Source organism: Pongo abelii, chromosome 7 (assembly GCF_028885655.2).
Source record: "Pongo abelii isolate AG06213 chromosome 7, NHGRI_mPonAbe1-v2.0_pri, whole genome shotgun sequence".
NCBI lineage: Eukaryota > Metazoa > Chordata > Mammalia > Primates > Hominidae > Pongo > Pongo abelii.
The window spans coordinates 124236055-124251724 of NC_071992.2; the positions used below are offsets into that span (position 1 = coordinate 124236055).

Consider the following 15670-nt stretch of genomic DNA (forward strand, 5'->3'; position numbering starts at 1 on the left):
CCATTTTGTACTACCAAGAATCCTCTTTTATTTCTTTATGTATTTTTTCCTGCCCTATACCTGGCACTTTCACAATACTGGTTACAGATGAATAAAATAATAGCACTTGGCTTATCCTAACCAATAATCTTCCTAGTTTCAGCACTCTTAGACTAAAGCTTAGAAGTACCAATACCCCAAGCCAAGGGTTGGAAACCACAACAGGTGAACAAATCTGGCCCCTGGCCTGTTTTTGTAAATAGTTTTACTGGAACACAGCCATAAGCATCCATTTACATACAAAGGCTGCTTTTCTGCTACATGACAGAATTGAATACCTAAAACAGAGAACATACTGCCTGCAAAGCCTAAGATTTAGTATCTGGCCTTTTACAAAAAAAAGTTTGTAGACCCTCATGCTAAGTTTAGTACTGGGAGGTCTCCATGCTCTTTGAATGGCAGATGCAACTTAACTACCGTAGTCTCTAAACTGAGTAGGGAAGGTGGCCTGATCAGATGTCAAATAAAAGAACAGTATGTATCTTTTTATCTTTGAACCTCCTCCTTGAGAGCAGTAACAAGTTTCTGTTATCTGACTGGCTGTCAGTTCAACAACCAGAGTGAAAAATCAAGCCACTTCTATGTAAAAAAGGGACCCAGTGAGGGCTTTGTAGCTCTTAAATACCTCCAGTATCCAGTAAACAGTATGTCTGTATTTAACATTTGACACTTATAAAATTCAACTTATATGCCTGTATAGTTACGGCTATACAGTGAGTATATATCCATAACTATACAGTGAGTGACTGAGGAGCCATTTTAAGAAATTAAGGAACAACAGCTTTATTTGTAATAGTACCAAACTGGAAACAACTAAAATATCCTTCAATAGGTACATGGTTAAACCACGTGGCACATCAGTACCATGGAATACTATTTGGCAATAAAAAAGGAATTAACTACTGATTTTATTTTATGTGTGTGTATATATATGTGTGTGTGTATATATATATCTCAACTTGGATGGCTCTAAAGAGCATTGTGATGAATTAAAAAAGCTAATCTCAAAGGTTGTATATTATGTAATTCCATTTATATAACATTCTCATAATGACAAAATATAGTGATGAGGAACAGATTCGTGGTTCCTAGGGTTAGAGGTGGTTGGGAGTAGGTGCGGCTACAAAAAGGTAGCATGAGGGAGATCATGATGACAGTTGTCTATCTTGGCTGCAGTGATGGTTACACAAATCTACACATGTGATAAAATGGTAGGGAGCTATTCATACACACATTGTACCAATGTCAACATCCTGGTTTTGATACTGTACCATAGTAACATAAAGTGAAAAAATTGAGGGAAACAGGGTTCAGCCTACATGGACTTCTCTGTACTATTTTTGCAACTTCCTCTGAATACAATTATTCCAAAAAAGAAAGTTAAAAAAACACAAACTTGCACATGCAAGAAAACTGACAGCAAGATAAAATGAATCAATTTTATTCCAATTCTTCAAAATTTATACGTAATATGTTGTTTCCAAAATGTAAGTCACCCTTTATATAATAGTTTTATTATTTCATCTTTCTTTTATAGTTTTTTTTTCATCTTTTCTTTATGGTTCTTCAGTAGAAGCCAGAATCTTGAGTTGCCCAGTTAGGAGCCTAAAATATGCAAAAAGAAATCAATAGGGTGAAAAGAAAATACTTTCGGAAAAAAACTAACATAGAAGAAAGTGACACAGCATTTACTTTAGCACTATAGTCTCTTGCCAAACCATTCTAAGATCTTAACTCCTGCAATTACTAGATGTCAGATGTCCCACTCAGGACAAAACAAACATCAAAATTATTATCTGGTATAGTTTTTGGCCAATTAAAATGTATAGCAATAACAGTATCATTAATACTGGAACAATAAACGATACAAATTAATCCTGAAGCATACAGAAAAAAACATCATATGAAAGTTATTTTCTAGACTCAGTTATTCTAAACTTGGCTAAAATATGCAACTTGAATTCTAATGCATCCTTCTTATTTGAACTAAAGGATTATTCTGCGGACACAAATTTGTTCCTAAAATTTCAATCAAATGGGGTTTCTGCATATCCCACAACTGTTTCCTAATGACTTCCTACCCTCCAGTTACACATAATCATAATGTCTAAACAACACAGTTTAGGATTCCAAAATTATAAGGCCATTCAAGTTTCTTCAATCTCTAATATGCAGGATCTCTATCAAAATGGGAGAATTTTTGATATGAATATCAGATGAAAGATAACGAAATTTGTATAAGATCAGCACTAACACATATAATAAGATCAACATTTTTACTGAACTATTTCTTTAGATTTAAAAAGAATATACATTTCAAACACGTGAAAGAGGGCTACACATGTAAGTTATCATCTGCCAGTATCAAAATGATGTGTTGAAAACCCTGAGGAAATGAGTTAATGAAGTCACACAGGAAGAGTCAAAGCAAAAGAAAAATAGTTATAATAAACTAGGAACACAATTTCTTTTTCAGTTTCTATGTTTAATGCATGTAATACATCTAAGAAAAAATTCTTTTCTGTTTAGTAATTTCTTAAAAATGTTCATATCTTTAAAGAGAAAAACAAAATCAGCTACAACTCATATCAATACACTTTGAAACTTCATGTAACAATTACATGGTTGCTAAATCCCAGACAGAATAGAAGATGTGTGGTTCTTACCTCTGACCTGCTATTTTGATTAAGTTTCTTCTCAATATTCATGGCCAACATCTGGCTTCTAAAGGAAAGGCTTTTGGTCTTTTCAATCACTTGCTGATAGGGTGAGACTGCATTGTTACCCATAACCACATGACCCTAAAAGGAAACACAGGGAAATTGATCCTATAATGTTAATGACTGCGTTTCTCAGGTAAGTAAAAAGCATGACATACCTTTGCGCATATTTTAATGCACTGTACAGAGATGACAATATTTACCAAAGAAGAAAAAAAATAGGAGGCTTCTGTTGCCTTCAAAGAACTGTTTTACATTAAAACAAAATAAATTATTAAAGGAGGTAATAAAATGTCCTAGTTAAGAATTCCCAAAAGTATAATCAGGAACTGATAGTATGTGGCATAGCTAACATAATACTCACTAATTTAGAATCAATCTTGGCATCCAGTCTTGCATTTCTAATCAAATTTACAATCCACCTTTCAGCTTCTTCTGGAGTCATGTTCAATTTATCTGCCAACATGCTAATGAAAAAGTAAAACAGCAATGTTAATTAACTGGGCCTAAAAACTTAGTTTTATGTACACAGTGTTGACTCACACTCTGCATAGAGACTTTTTGGTATTTCTGGATCACCCTCCTCTTATATACCATGACCCCTACTGTCTGATTTGTTCATGTGCTTGTGCCTATTGACTTGTACTATGCACGATCTATTCCATTCACCAACTGGACTGTAAAATCCTTGAGGGTAGGGCAACATATTCTGCATTTAGGGAAACCCTTCAGCTTCTAGAACAGTACTTTACATTTGCCAGGTGCTCAACAAGTAATGATCTAAGGGAGAAAAAGGTTTTATGATGTTCCCTCTATATAAGTCAGCCCTCCATATCCACAGGTTCCACATCCTCAGATTCAACAGACCATAGATAGAAAATATTTGGGAAAAAGCAAACAAACAATAAAAAAGAACACAAAAATAATACAAATGAAAAACCAATACAGTATAACACCTATTTATATAGCATTTACATTTTTAACAGTAACCCAGAGATGATTAAAAGTATATGAGATAATATGCATAGGTTACATGAAAATATCACCCATTTTATTTAAGACACTTGAGAATCTATGAATTTTGGCATCCAGGAGGGTCCTAGAACCAGTCCCCCAAGGATATCAAGGGACAACTATATAATGGTTATACAAAGTAAACCTTTGTATAAAGGTTTCTTTGTATAAAGAAGACATACAAAAAAGACACTTGTACAGATATATTTATAGCAGCACAATTCACAATTCACTTAGGAACCAACCTATGTGCCCATCAACTAATGAGTGGATAAAGTAAATCTGGCATATATAAACCATGGAATACTACTCAGCCATGAAAAGGAAGAAAATAATGTCTTTTGCAGCAACTTGGATGAAACTGGAGGCCATTATTCCAGGTGAAGTAATGCAGGAGTGGAAAACCAAAAACCTTATGTTCTCATTTATAAGTGGGAGCTAAGCTATGAGCTAAAATCCCAGAATTCACCACTATATTATTCATCCATGTAACAAAACACCACGTGTACTCCAAAAGCTACTGAAATAAAATTTTTAAAAAAGCAAACCTACTATAAAGAGCATCAGTAATAAGTATAATCTCAGAAAAAACATAAATAAAACTGACGGGTATTGTGTATGTTTGTGCTGTAAACTGTGGGGGCACTCCTTGGAGCTATATACTATATATAGTATGTATATATAGATATATATAGTATGTATATATAATATGTATATATAGATATATATAGTATGTATATATAGTATGTATATATAGATATATATAGATATGTATATATATAGATAGATATATAGTATGTATATATAGATATATAGATATATAGAGAGAGAGAGACTGAATTTCAGATAAAAGAGACAGAGGGAGCAGACCAGACCATGAAGATCTTGATCTAAAATACTCTTTGATATCAACCAATCTGCATTTTATATTTTGCCAATTTTATGATCAGGTTGAAGAGGGCCATTGCAGTGCTTAATTTATCAGAATTAAAAACACACCAGTCTTAGTAAGTAAGTTGTCAGTTCTGCTGATGGAAGAGTACCTACATATGCATGTAAAATATTTAAGAATATGTAGTATAAACGCATGTATATATGTGTGTTTATACACTGTCTTTTATCTTCATGGAAGCTATCAGGTCTCAGCTAAAATAAGACCCTCATAAGCCTTCTAAGACACCTCTCCCATCTGTGACACATCAGTTAGGTACTTTCATAGCACCTATTTTTGCTATAGTTGTTTTACTGAATATCTGCTTCGAAGGTAGACTGTATACATGTAACCAAAGTGCACGTACCGTATCTTCCTCATTCACTGCCGTTATGTCCAGCAATTAGCAGCATGATGCCTCATACACAGGAGACAATAAATATTTACTGTCTGATTGATTCTTATTCTAGTCACTACCTTAGTCCAGGCTCCATTACTATTTCTTAGTTTTCTAACTACTTTACCTCTTGAGTCTCTACAATCTATCTTACACAGCTGCCAGGTTAGTTCTACAACCCAACTACAGTAGTTCCCACTTATCTGTAGTTCCACTTTCCGTGGTTTCTGTTATCAGCAGTCAATCCCAGTCTGAAAATATTAAATAGAAAACTCCAGAAATAAACAACTGATAAGCTTTAAATTGTACACTGTTCTGGCTAGCATGATGACATCTTGTACTGTCCTACTGTCTCACCTAGGACTTGAATCATCCCTTTGTCCAGCATATAGACACTGTATATGCTACCTGCCCATCAGTTACATAGCAGCTATTCCAGCTATCAAGTATCGTGATATCACAGTGCTTATGTTCAAGGAACCGTTATTTTACTTAGTAATGGCCCCAAAGTACAAGAGTAGTGATGGCGGCATATTGTTATAATTGTTCTATTTATTATTGTTGTTGTTAATCTTTTACTGTGCTCAACTTATAAATTAAACTTTATCACAGTTATGTGTGGACAGGGAAAAACCTAGTCTGTACTGGCTTTGGTACTACCTGCAGTTTCAAGCATCCTCTGGGGGTTTTGGAACATATCCCCTTGGATAAGGGGAGACTACTACACCCAGTTTATTTCCAAATTCCTTTCAACACTTTTAACTTTCCAAGTTCCCATCATTCTCCTTCAGAAATATAACATGCCAGCCAAACCAAACCAATCCTTTTACTTTGTTGACATTTACTCAACAAAATACCAACTGTGTTAGATGCTATTGGCAAAACAACCTCTGTTGCCAGCCTTTACAGAGTTTAAGTCAAGGGGGTCTTGACTTAAACATCGCTTGATCTTGGGAGGCAGAGGTTACAGTGAGCTGAGATGGCATCACTGCATTCCAGCATGGGCAACAAAGTGAGACCCTCATGTCAAAAAAAAAGAAAAAGAAAGAAAGAACAAAGAAAAAGTGGAAGGAGCTATGTATGTGAAATCCAAAAAGGTCTACCAGTTCTAATCTGGAGATTTGGGAACAGCTTACCTAAGGAAATGATATTTAATCTTAGATTTTTAAGACCATAGAATGAAAATTCCATTCTAGGCTGGATGTGGTGGCTCATACCTATAATCCCAACACTTTGGGAGGCTGAGGCCAGAAGTTTGAGACCAGTCTGAGCAACACAGCGAGATTCTGTGCACATGTGTGCACACACACACACACAGGCATGGTGGCACAGACACACAGACACACGCAAAGACACACACACCCACCCACACACACACAGAGGCACGGTGGCCTGCACCTATAGTCCCAGATACTCGAGAGGCTAAGGTGTGAGTATCATTTGAGCCCAGCAGTTTGAGACTGCAGTAAGCTATGATTGCATCACTGTACTCCAGCTTGGGTGACAGAACAAGATCCTGTGTCTCTATAAAAAAAAAATTCCATCTTATGTAATAACTCTAACTAGAATTCTCTATCCCTCCCTCTTTCTTTACATCCATATTCTAAGACTCATTCCAACATAGCTGGTGTAATTTTGCAACAAGCATCAAGATCCATAAATGCCTGCATGCTCTGAGCCATATCTTACTTTGTGGATCTTTGTTTGCACTGTGCTTGTTGTTCTTTTATTTGTTGATCTTTACTTTTCGAAGCGAATCAGGTCAAAGAAAAACCTGAAATAAGGCCCAAGGAATACTAGTAAATAATTGATGGCATCTCAGCTTATCTAAGCTACTGATTATCACTCTGACTGAATTAAACAATGTGGAAATAATCTGGTTTCAGTAACATGAAAATACACACAGTAAAAGAAACCAAATGATTAATAGGCCTGTAATCCCAGCACTTTGGGAGGCCAAGGCAGGAGGATTGCTTGAGCCCAGGAATTTCAGACCAGCCTGGGCAACATAGCAAGACCCTGTCTCTACAAAACGCAAAGAAAAAAAAAGGACTAATAGAAATCATCAAAGTCTACAATTCTTTTCCAATCTAGCAATTTTATGCAAAATAGTACAGATTTTAAAATAAAAGTGTAATATCCTATCAAAGCTTAAAAGGCTGTCCCTGGTGGTCTAGTGGCTAGGGAAAAATAAAACCAATTTTAAAAAGACAAAAAGTTGGCTTAACCTGTCCCAGAACATGCTTACCTCATGTTACTGAAAATAATTCAATTTATCAATAAACTAAAAGACAAAATCCATCAAAATGCAGAATTTCTGAGAAAAATATCTAGTCCAATCCAGATTTTAAACACCCAAATTTCTAGATTATTTAGATTACATTAAAAATCTCAACCTTGTCCTGTAGGGAGCTTAAGGTAGATATTTAAATATGTTCTGTAAATCCTTTATAAATATCTTTAACCTAACTAGCTCTACTGCTCAACAGACACACACACAAAACACAACATCGAATATGTTAAATAAGATATGCACTGAATTCTTAAGTGCTATTTCAAAAGACAAAGCAAAAACAAATTTTTCATCCTCAGTTCAATTTAATTAAACATGTTCATGCTTCTAGCACAAAATGAAATACTTTGTTTCCAGGAAGTAAAAAATAACAGAGATCCCACTTGAGGACACAAGATAAATTTAAGTCTTGATTTAGGGAAATACTTTGTTTCCAGGAAGTAAAAAATACCAGAGATCCCACTTAAGGACAGAAGATATATAAGTCTTAATTTAGGGAACTGATTAGGGTTGTATCAACTCTAGATTTTCTCTCAGGTTTTCAGTGCCTAATCTTTCAAATGATCTTCCTTTTCTGAACCCTCCCATAGCCACCATCTTCCCCCACCCTCTCAACTTAACAAACACTTGGAAAAATAAGGACCTGGGGATCTGATATTTCACCTGTCTTATTAATTACCTCTTTGAATAACCTGGCTTTCCAAATTTTATCTGATAGGCACAATTTATTTCAAAATACTGCTGATTTAACCATTCGGATATAGAAACCTCTGGTCTAGTTTTCACTGAAGACTACTGGTCAACTATTCAGCATATCCAAAGAAAAGTACTCCAAGTCTTTTCTAATTAGTTAAAGACAACTAATTAAAGAATGAGTGTTAAGTGTAAACTATGTTTAACTGTATGATTGGGAGGAAACAGGACAAAGAAAACAGGAGAAAATTGAGAAATGCTAAATCCTTATGTGAAAACTGAAAATTATCTCTTTATAACCTTATAAATAACTGAACCTTATTGATAATGCAGAAATGCAATGATAATGGCCTTTGAAACTGTTTATCTCCATACATTTACATTCTAAATGTAAATTGTTATGTGGTAATAAGAACTTTTAAGAAAAATATTAAGAACTAAAATATAACTTAATAAAATAAGCAAAGTAGAATAACTTCAAAACTTAAAGTAACCCCCATTGGGAAATTATACTAATGCATGCTCCAACATGTTTATCATACACATCCAAAATATTACTTCCATACTTTGTTTTCATCTACAATTGAAAACTCGTCCAAGAATTATTTTAGAACAGCTTTTAAATTTCAGACACATACCATAGCTGATAAAATGATTCAGCTATACTAAATTAAACCCCAACACAGTAATCTTTTTTGACAGATGTTGCAAACTTTATGGTAAACAGATTTGTAACTTATCCTACATATCAAAAAGGTTGTATAAAAACATATAAAACATTATTAATATGCATTTTTATAAAGCTGACTATCACATGTGCTTACAGGCATTTAGTCAGGAAATCTATTAACAGAGAATGTTCCAAATTACAAATGGAAAGAGTTATTTAATAAACAATTATAGGTTTTGGAGGAGGAGCCAAGATGGCCGAATACGAACAGCTCCAGTCTACAGCTCCCAGCCTGAGCCACGCAGAAGACGGGTGATTTCTGCATTTCCATCTGAGGTACCATGTTCATCTCACTAGGGAGTGCCAGACAGTGGGCGCAGGTCAGTGGGTGAGTGCACCGTGCGCCAGCCGAAGCAGGGGCGAGGCATTGCCTCACTCGGGAAGCGCAAGGGGTCAGGGAGTTCCCTTTCCAGGGGTGACAGACGGCACCTGGAAAATCGGGCCACTCCCACCCGAATACTGTGCTTTTCCCACGGGCTTAGGAAACCGTGCACCAGGAGATTATAGCCCACACCTGGCCCAGAGGGTCCTACGCCCACGGAGTCTCGCTGATTGCTAGCACAGCAGTCTGAGATCAAACAGCAAGTCAGCAGCCAGGCTGGGGGAGGGGCGCCCGCCATTGCCCAGGCTCGCTTAGGTAAACAAAGCAGCCTGGAAGCTTGAACTGGGTGGAGCCCACCACAGCTCAAGGAGGCCTTCCTGCCTCTGTAGGCTCCACCTCTGGGGGCAGGGCACAGGCAAACAAACAGACAGCAGTAACTTCCGCAGACTTAAATGTCCCTGTCTGACAACTTTGAGGAGAGCAGTGGTTCTCCCAGCACGCAGCTGGAGATCTGAGAACGGGCAGACTGCCTCCTCAAGTGGGTCCCTGACCCCTGACCCCCGAGCAGCCTAACTGGGAGGCACCCCCCAGCAGGGGCAGACTGACACCTCACACGGCTGACCAGGTACTCCAACAGACCTGCAGCTGAGGGTCCTGTCTGTTAGAAGGAAAACTAACAGAAAGGACATCCACACCAAAAACCCATCTGTACATCACCATCATCAAAGACCAAAAGTAGATAAAACCACAAAGATAGGGAAAAAACAGAGCAGAAAAACTGGAAACTCTAAAAAGCAGAGTACCTCTCCTCCTCCAAAGGAATGCAGTTCCTCACCAGCAACGGAACAAAGCTGGACGGAGAATGACTTTGACGAGCTGAAAGAAGGCTTCAGACGATCAAATTACTCCGAGCTACGGGAGGATATTCAAACCAAAGGCAAAGAAGTTGAAAACTTTGAAAAAAATTTAGAAGAATGTATAACTAGAATAACCAATACAGAGAAGTCCTTAAAGGAGCTGATGGAGCTGAAAACCAAGGCTTGAGAACTACGTGAAGAATGCAGAAGCCTCAGCAGCCGATGTGATCAAATGGAAGAAAGGGTATCAGCCCTGGAAGACGAAATGAATGAAATGAAGCGAGAAGGGAAGTTTAGAGAAAAAAGAATAAAAAGAAACGAGCAAAGCCTCCAAGAAATGTGGGACTATGTGAAAAGACCAAATCTACGTCTGATTGGTGTACCTGAAAGTGACGGGGAGAATGGAACCAAGTTGGAAAACACTCTGCAGGATATTATCCAGGAGAACTTCCCCAATCTAGCAAGGCAGGCCAACATTCAGATTCAGGAAATACAGAGAACGCCACAAAGATACTCCTCGAGAAGAGCAACTCCAAGACACATAATTGTCAGATTCACCAAAGTTGAAATGAAGGAAAAAATGTTAAGGGCAGCCAGAGAGAAAGGTCGGGTTATGCACAAAGGGAAGCCCATCAGACTAACAGCAGATCTCTCGGCAGAAACCCTACAAGCCAGAAGAGAGTGGGGGCCAATATTCAACATTCTTAAAGAAAAGAATTTTCAACCCAGAATTTCATATCCTGCCAAACTGAGCTTCATAAGTGAAGGAGAAATAAAATACTTTACAGACAAGCAAATGCTGAGAGATTTTGTCACCACCAGGCCTGCCCTAAAAGAGCTCCTGAAGGAAGCGCTAAACGTGGAAAGGCACAACCGGTACCAGCCACTGCAAAATCATACCGAAATGTAAAGACCATCGAGACTAGGAAGAGACTGCATCAACTAACGAGCAAAATAACCAGCTAACATCATAATGACAGGATCAAATTCACACGTAACGATATTAACTTTAAATGTAAATGGACTAAATGCTCCAATTAAAAGACACAGACTGGCAAATTGGATAAAGACTCAAGACCCATCAGTGTGCTGTATTCAGGAAACCCATCTCACGTGCAGAGACATACATAGGCTCAAAATAAAAGGATGGAGGAAGATCTACCAAGCAAATGGAAAACAAAAAAAGGCAGGGGTTGCAATCCTAGTCTCTGATAAAACAGACTTTAAACCAACAAAGATCAAAAGAGACAAAGAAGGCCATTACATAATGGTAAAGGGATCAATTCAACAAGAAGAGCTAACTATCCTAAATATATATGCACCCAATACAGGAGCACCCAGATTCATAAAGCAAGTCGTCAGTGACCTACAAAGAGACTTAGACTCCCACACATAAATAATGGGAGACTTTAACACCCCACTGTCAACATTAGACAGATCAACAAGACAGAAAGTCAACAAGGATACCCAGGAATTGAACTCAGCTCTGCACCAAGCAGACCTAATAGACATCTACAGAACTCTCCACCCCAAATCTACAGAATATACATTTTTTTCAGCACCACACCACACCTATTCCAAAATTGACCACATACTTGGAAGTAAAGCTCTCCTCAACAAATGTAAAAGAACAGAAATTATAACAAACTATCTCTCAGATCACAGTGGAATCAAGCTAGAACTCAGGATTAAGAATCTCACTCAAAACTGCTCACCTACATGGAAACTGAACAACCTGCTCCTGAATGACTACTGGGTACATAACGAAATGAAGGCAGAAATAAAGATGTTCTTTGAAACTAACGAGAACCAAGACACAACATACCAGAATCTCTGGGATGCATTCAAAGCAGTCTGTAGAGGGAAATTTATAGCACTAAATGCCCACAAGAGAAAGCAGGAAAGATCCAAAATTGACATCCTAACATCACAATTAAAAGAACTAGAAAAGCAAGAGCAAACACATTCAAAAGCTAGCAGAAGGCAAGAAATAACTAAAATCAGAGCAGAACTGAAGGAAATAGAGACACAAAAAACCCTTCAAAAAATTAATGAATCCAGGAGCTGATTTTTTGAAAGGATCAACAAAATTGATAGACTGCTAGCAAAACTAATAAAGAAGAAAAGAGAGAAGAATCAAATAGATGCAATAAAAAATGATAAAGGGGATATCACCACCGATTCCACAGAAATACAAACTACCATCAGAGAATACTACAAACACCTCTACGCAAATAAACTAGAAAATCTAGAAGAAATGGATAAATTCCTCGACACATACACCCTCCCAAGACTAAACCAGGAAGAAGTTGAATCTCTGAATAGACCAATAACAGGAGCTGAAATTGTGGCAATAATCAATAGCTTACCAACCAAAAAAAGTCCAGGACCAGATGGGTTCACAGCCGAATTCTACCAGAGGTACAAGGAGGAACTGGTACCATTCCTTCTGAAACTATTCCAATCAATAGAAAAAGAGGGAATCCTCCCTAACTCATTTTATGAGGCCAGCATCATCCTGATACCAAAGCCTGGCAGAGACACAACCAAAAAAGAGAATTTTAGACCAATATCCTTGATGAACATTGATGCAAAAATCCTCAATAAAATACTGGCAAACAGAATCCAGCAACACATCAAAAAGCTTATCCACCATGATCAAGTGGGCTTCATCCCTGGGATGCAAGGCTGGTTCAATATACGCAAATCAATAAATGTAATCCAGCATATAAACAGAACCAAAGACAAAAACCACATGATTATCTCAAGAGATGCAGAAAAGGCCTTTGACAAAATTCAACAACACTTCATGCTAAAAACTCTCAATAAATTAGGTATTGATGGGACGTATCTCAAAATAATAAGAGCTATCTATGACAAACCCACAGCCAATATCATACTGAATGGGCAAAAACTGGAAGCATTCCCTTTGAAAACTGGCACAAGACAGGGATGCCCTCTCTCACCACTTCTATTCAACATAGTGTTGGAAGTTCTGGCCAGGGCAATTAGGCAGGAGAAGGAAATAAAGGGTATTTAATTAGGAAAAGAGGAGGTCAAATTGTCCCTGTTTGCAGACGACATGATTGTATATCTAGAAAACCCCATTGTCTCAGCCCAAAATCTCCTTAAGCTGATAAGCAACTTCAGCAAAGTCTCAGGATACAAAATCAATGTACAAAAATCACAAGCATTCTTAGACACCAATAACAGACAAACAGAGAGCCAAATCATGAGTGAACTGCCATTCACAATTGCTTCAAAGAGAATAAAATACCTAGGAATCCAACTTACAAGGGATGAGAAGGACCTCTTCAAGGAGAACTACAAACCACTGCTCAAGGAAATAAAAGAGGATACAAACAAATGGAAGAACATTCCATGCTCATGGGTAGGAAGAATCAATATCATGAAAATGGCCATCCTTCCCAAGGTAATTTACAGATTCAATGCCATCCCCATCAAGCTACCAATGACTTTCTGCACAGAATTGGAAAAAACTACTTTAAAGTTCATATGGAACCAAAAAAGAGCCCGCATCGCCAAGTCAATCCTAAGCCAAAAGAACAAAGCTGGAGGCATCACACTACCTGACTTCAAACTATACTACAAGGCTACAGTAACCAAAACAGCATGATACTGGTACCAAAACAGAGATATAGATCAATGGAACAGAACAGAGCCGTCAGAAATAATGCCACATATCTACAACTATCTGATCTTTGACAAACCTGACAAAAACGAGAAATGGGGAAAGGATTCCCTATTTAACAAATGGTGCTGGGAAAACTGGCTAGCCATATGGAGAAAGCTGAAACTGGAACCCTTCCTTACACCTTACACAAAAATTAATTCAAGATGAATTAAAGACTTAAATGTTAGACCTAAAACCATAAAAACCCTAGAAGAAAACCTAGGCATTACCATTCAGGACATAGGCATGGGCAAGGACTTCATGTCTAAAACACCAAAAGCAATGGCAACAAAAGCCAAAATTGACAAATGGGATCGAATTAAACTAAAGAGCTTCTGCACAGCAAAAGAAACTACCATCAGAGTAAACAGGCAACCTACAAAATGGGAGAAAATTTTCGCAACCTACTCATCTGACAAAGGGCTAATATCCAGAATCTACAATGAACTCCAACAAATTTACAAGAAAAAAACAAACAACCCCATCAAAAAGTGGGCAAAGGACATGAACAGACACTTCTCAAAAGAAGACATTTATGCAGCCAAAAGTCACATGAAAAAATGCTCACCATCACTGGCCATCAGAGAAATGCAAATCAAAACCACAATGAGATACCATCTCACACCAGTTAGAATGGCAATCATTAAAAAGTCAGGAAACAACAGGTGCTGGAGAGGATGTGGAGAAATAGGAACACTTTTACACTGTTGGTGGGACTGTAAACTAGTTCAACCCTCGTGGAAGTCAGTGTGGCGATTCCTCAGGGATCTAGAACTAGAAATTCCGTTCAACCCAGCCATCCCATTACTGGGTATATACCGAAAGGACTATAAATCATGCTGCTATAAAGACACATGCACACGTATGTTTATTGCGGCATTATTCACAATAGCAAAGACTTGGAACCAACCCAAATGTCCAACAATGATAGACTGGATTAAGAAAATGTGGCACATATACACCATGGAATACTATGCAGCCATAAAAAATGATGAGTTCATGTCCTTTGTAGGGACATGGATGAAATTGGAAATCATCATTCTCAGTAAGCTATCGCAAGAACAAAAAACCAAACACCGCATATTCTCACTCATAGGTGGGAACTGAACAATGAGAACACATGGACACAGGAAGGGGAACATCACACTTCGGGGACTGTTGCGGGGTGGGGGGAGGGGGGAGGGATAGCATTGGGAGATATACCTAATGCTAGATGATGAGTTAGTGGGTGCAGCGCACCAGCATGGCACATGTATACATACGTAACTTACCTGCACACTGCGCACATGTACCATAAAACCTAAAGTATAATAATTAAAAAAAAAAAAAGTTAAAAAAAAAAACAATTATGGGTTTTATAATACTATTTTTAGCATTTGAAATGTGTCCTTTGGTGGAAGAAAAAGAAGCTGAGACATATCCTTTCCCTTCCCCCTCCAAAGACAGAACATCAAATAGCTTTAAACTAATTAGAGGCAAAAATAAGCCAGCATAAACTAGTGAATGGAATAATATGCCATAGTTAGTATTCAGTGGAAAAAAGTCTAGTTTGGGGCTTAAAGATATTTCATTTGGAGAGTTATCAGGATTCACTGACCCTATCTAATTTTCTTCTCATTGTTCTCCAATGCAGAGTGACTAGAGAGAATGATATGGACATATTTTTAATAATGTGTAATTTCAAATATGAAATTTTGAAATTTCCCAAAATTACAAATATTTTCAATAATTTGTAACTTTATATTTATTTGTCCACTTATTTAATATCCGCTTCTTCCTCTGGATTTTAAGTGCTTTGAAAGTGTACTCACTACTTTCTACCCCGTGTTTGGCCAAAAGAGGCACTCATTAACATCTGTAATGTTTTCATTGGAGAGCTGTACTACTAGTTAGGTTGCTAGTAATTAATTATACCATAATCATGATACATAGCATATTTGCCGTTTAGGAAGCTGAACACTAACTTTTAGAAAATGTTTT

General features: G+C 37.4%; 1 protein-coding gene across 1 annotated transcript in view; it reads right to left on the minus strand.

Moving 5' to 3' along the window:
* Positions 1–1464: 1464 nt before the first annotated feature.
* EIF3E (eukaryotic translation initiation factor 3 subunit E) overlaps positions 1465–15670 on the minus strand; it is a 53136-nt gene continuing 38930 nt past the window's right edge. The window contains 3 exon segments of the mRNA NM_001132628.1: positions 1465–1644; positions 2706–2840; positions 3124–3226. Of these exon segments, the coding sequence (NP_001126100.1) occupies positions 1606–1644; positions 2706–2840; positions 3124–3226 (277 nt within the window). The 3' untranslated portion in view covers positions 1465–1605.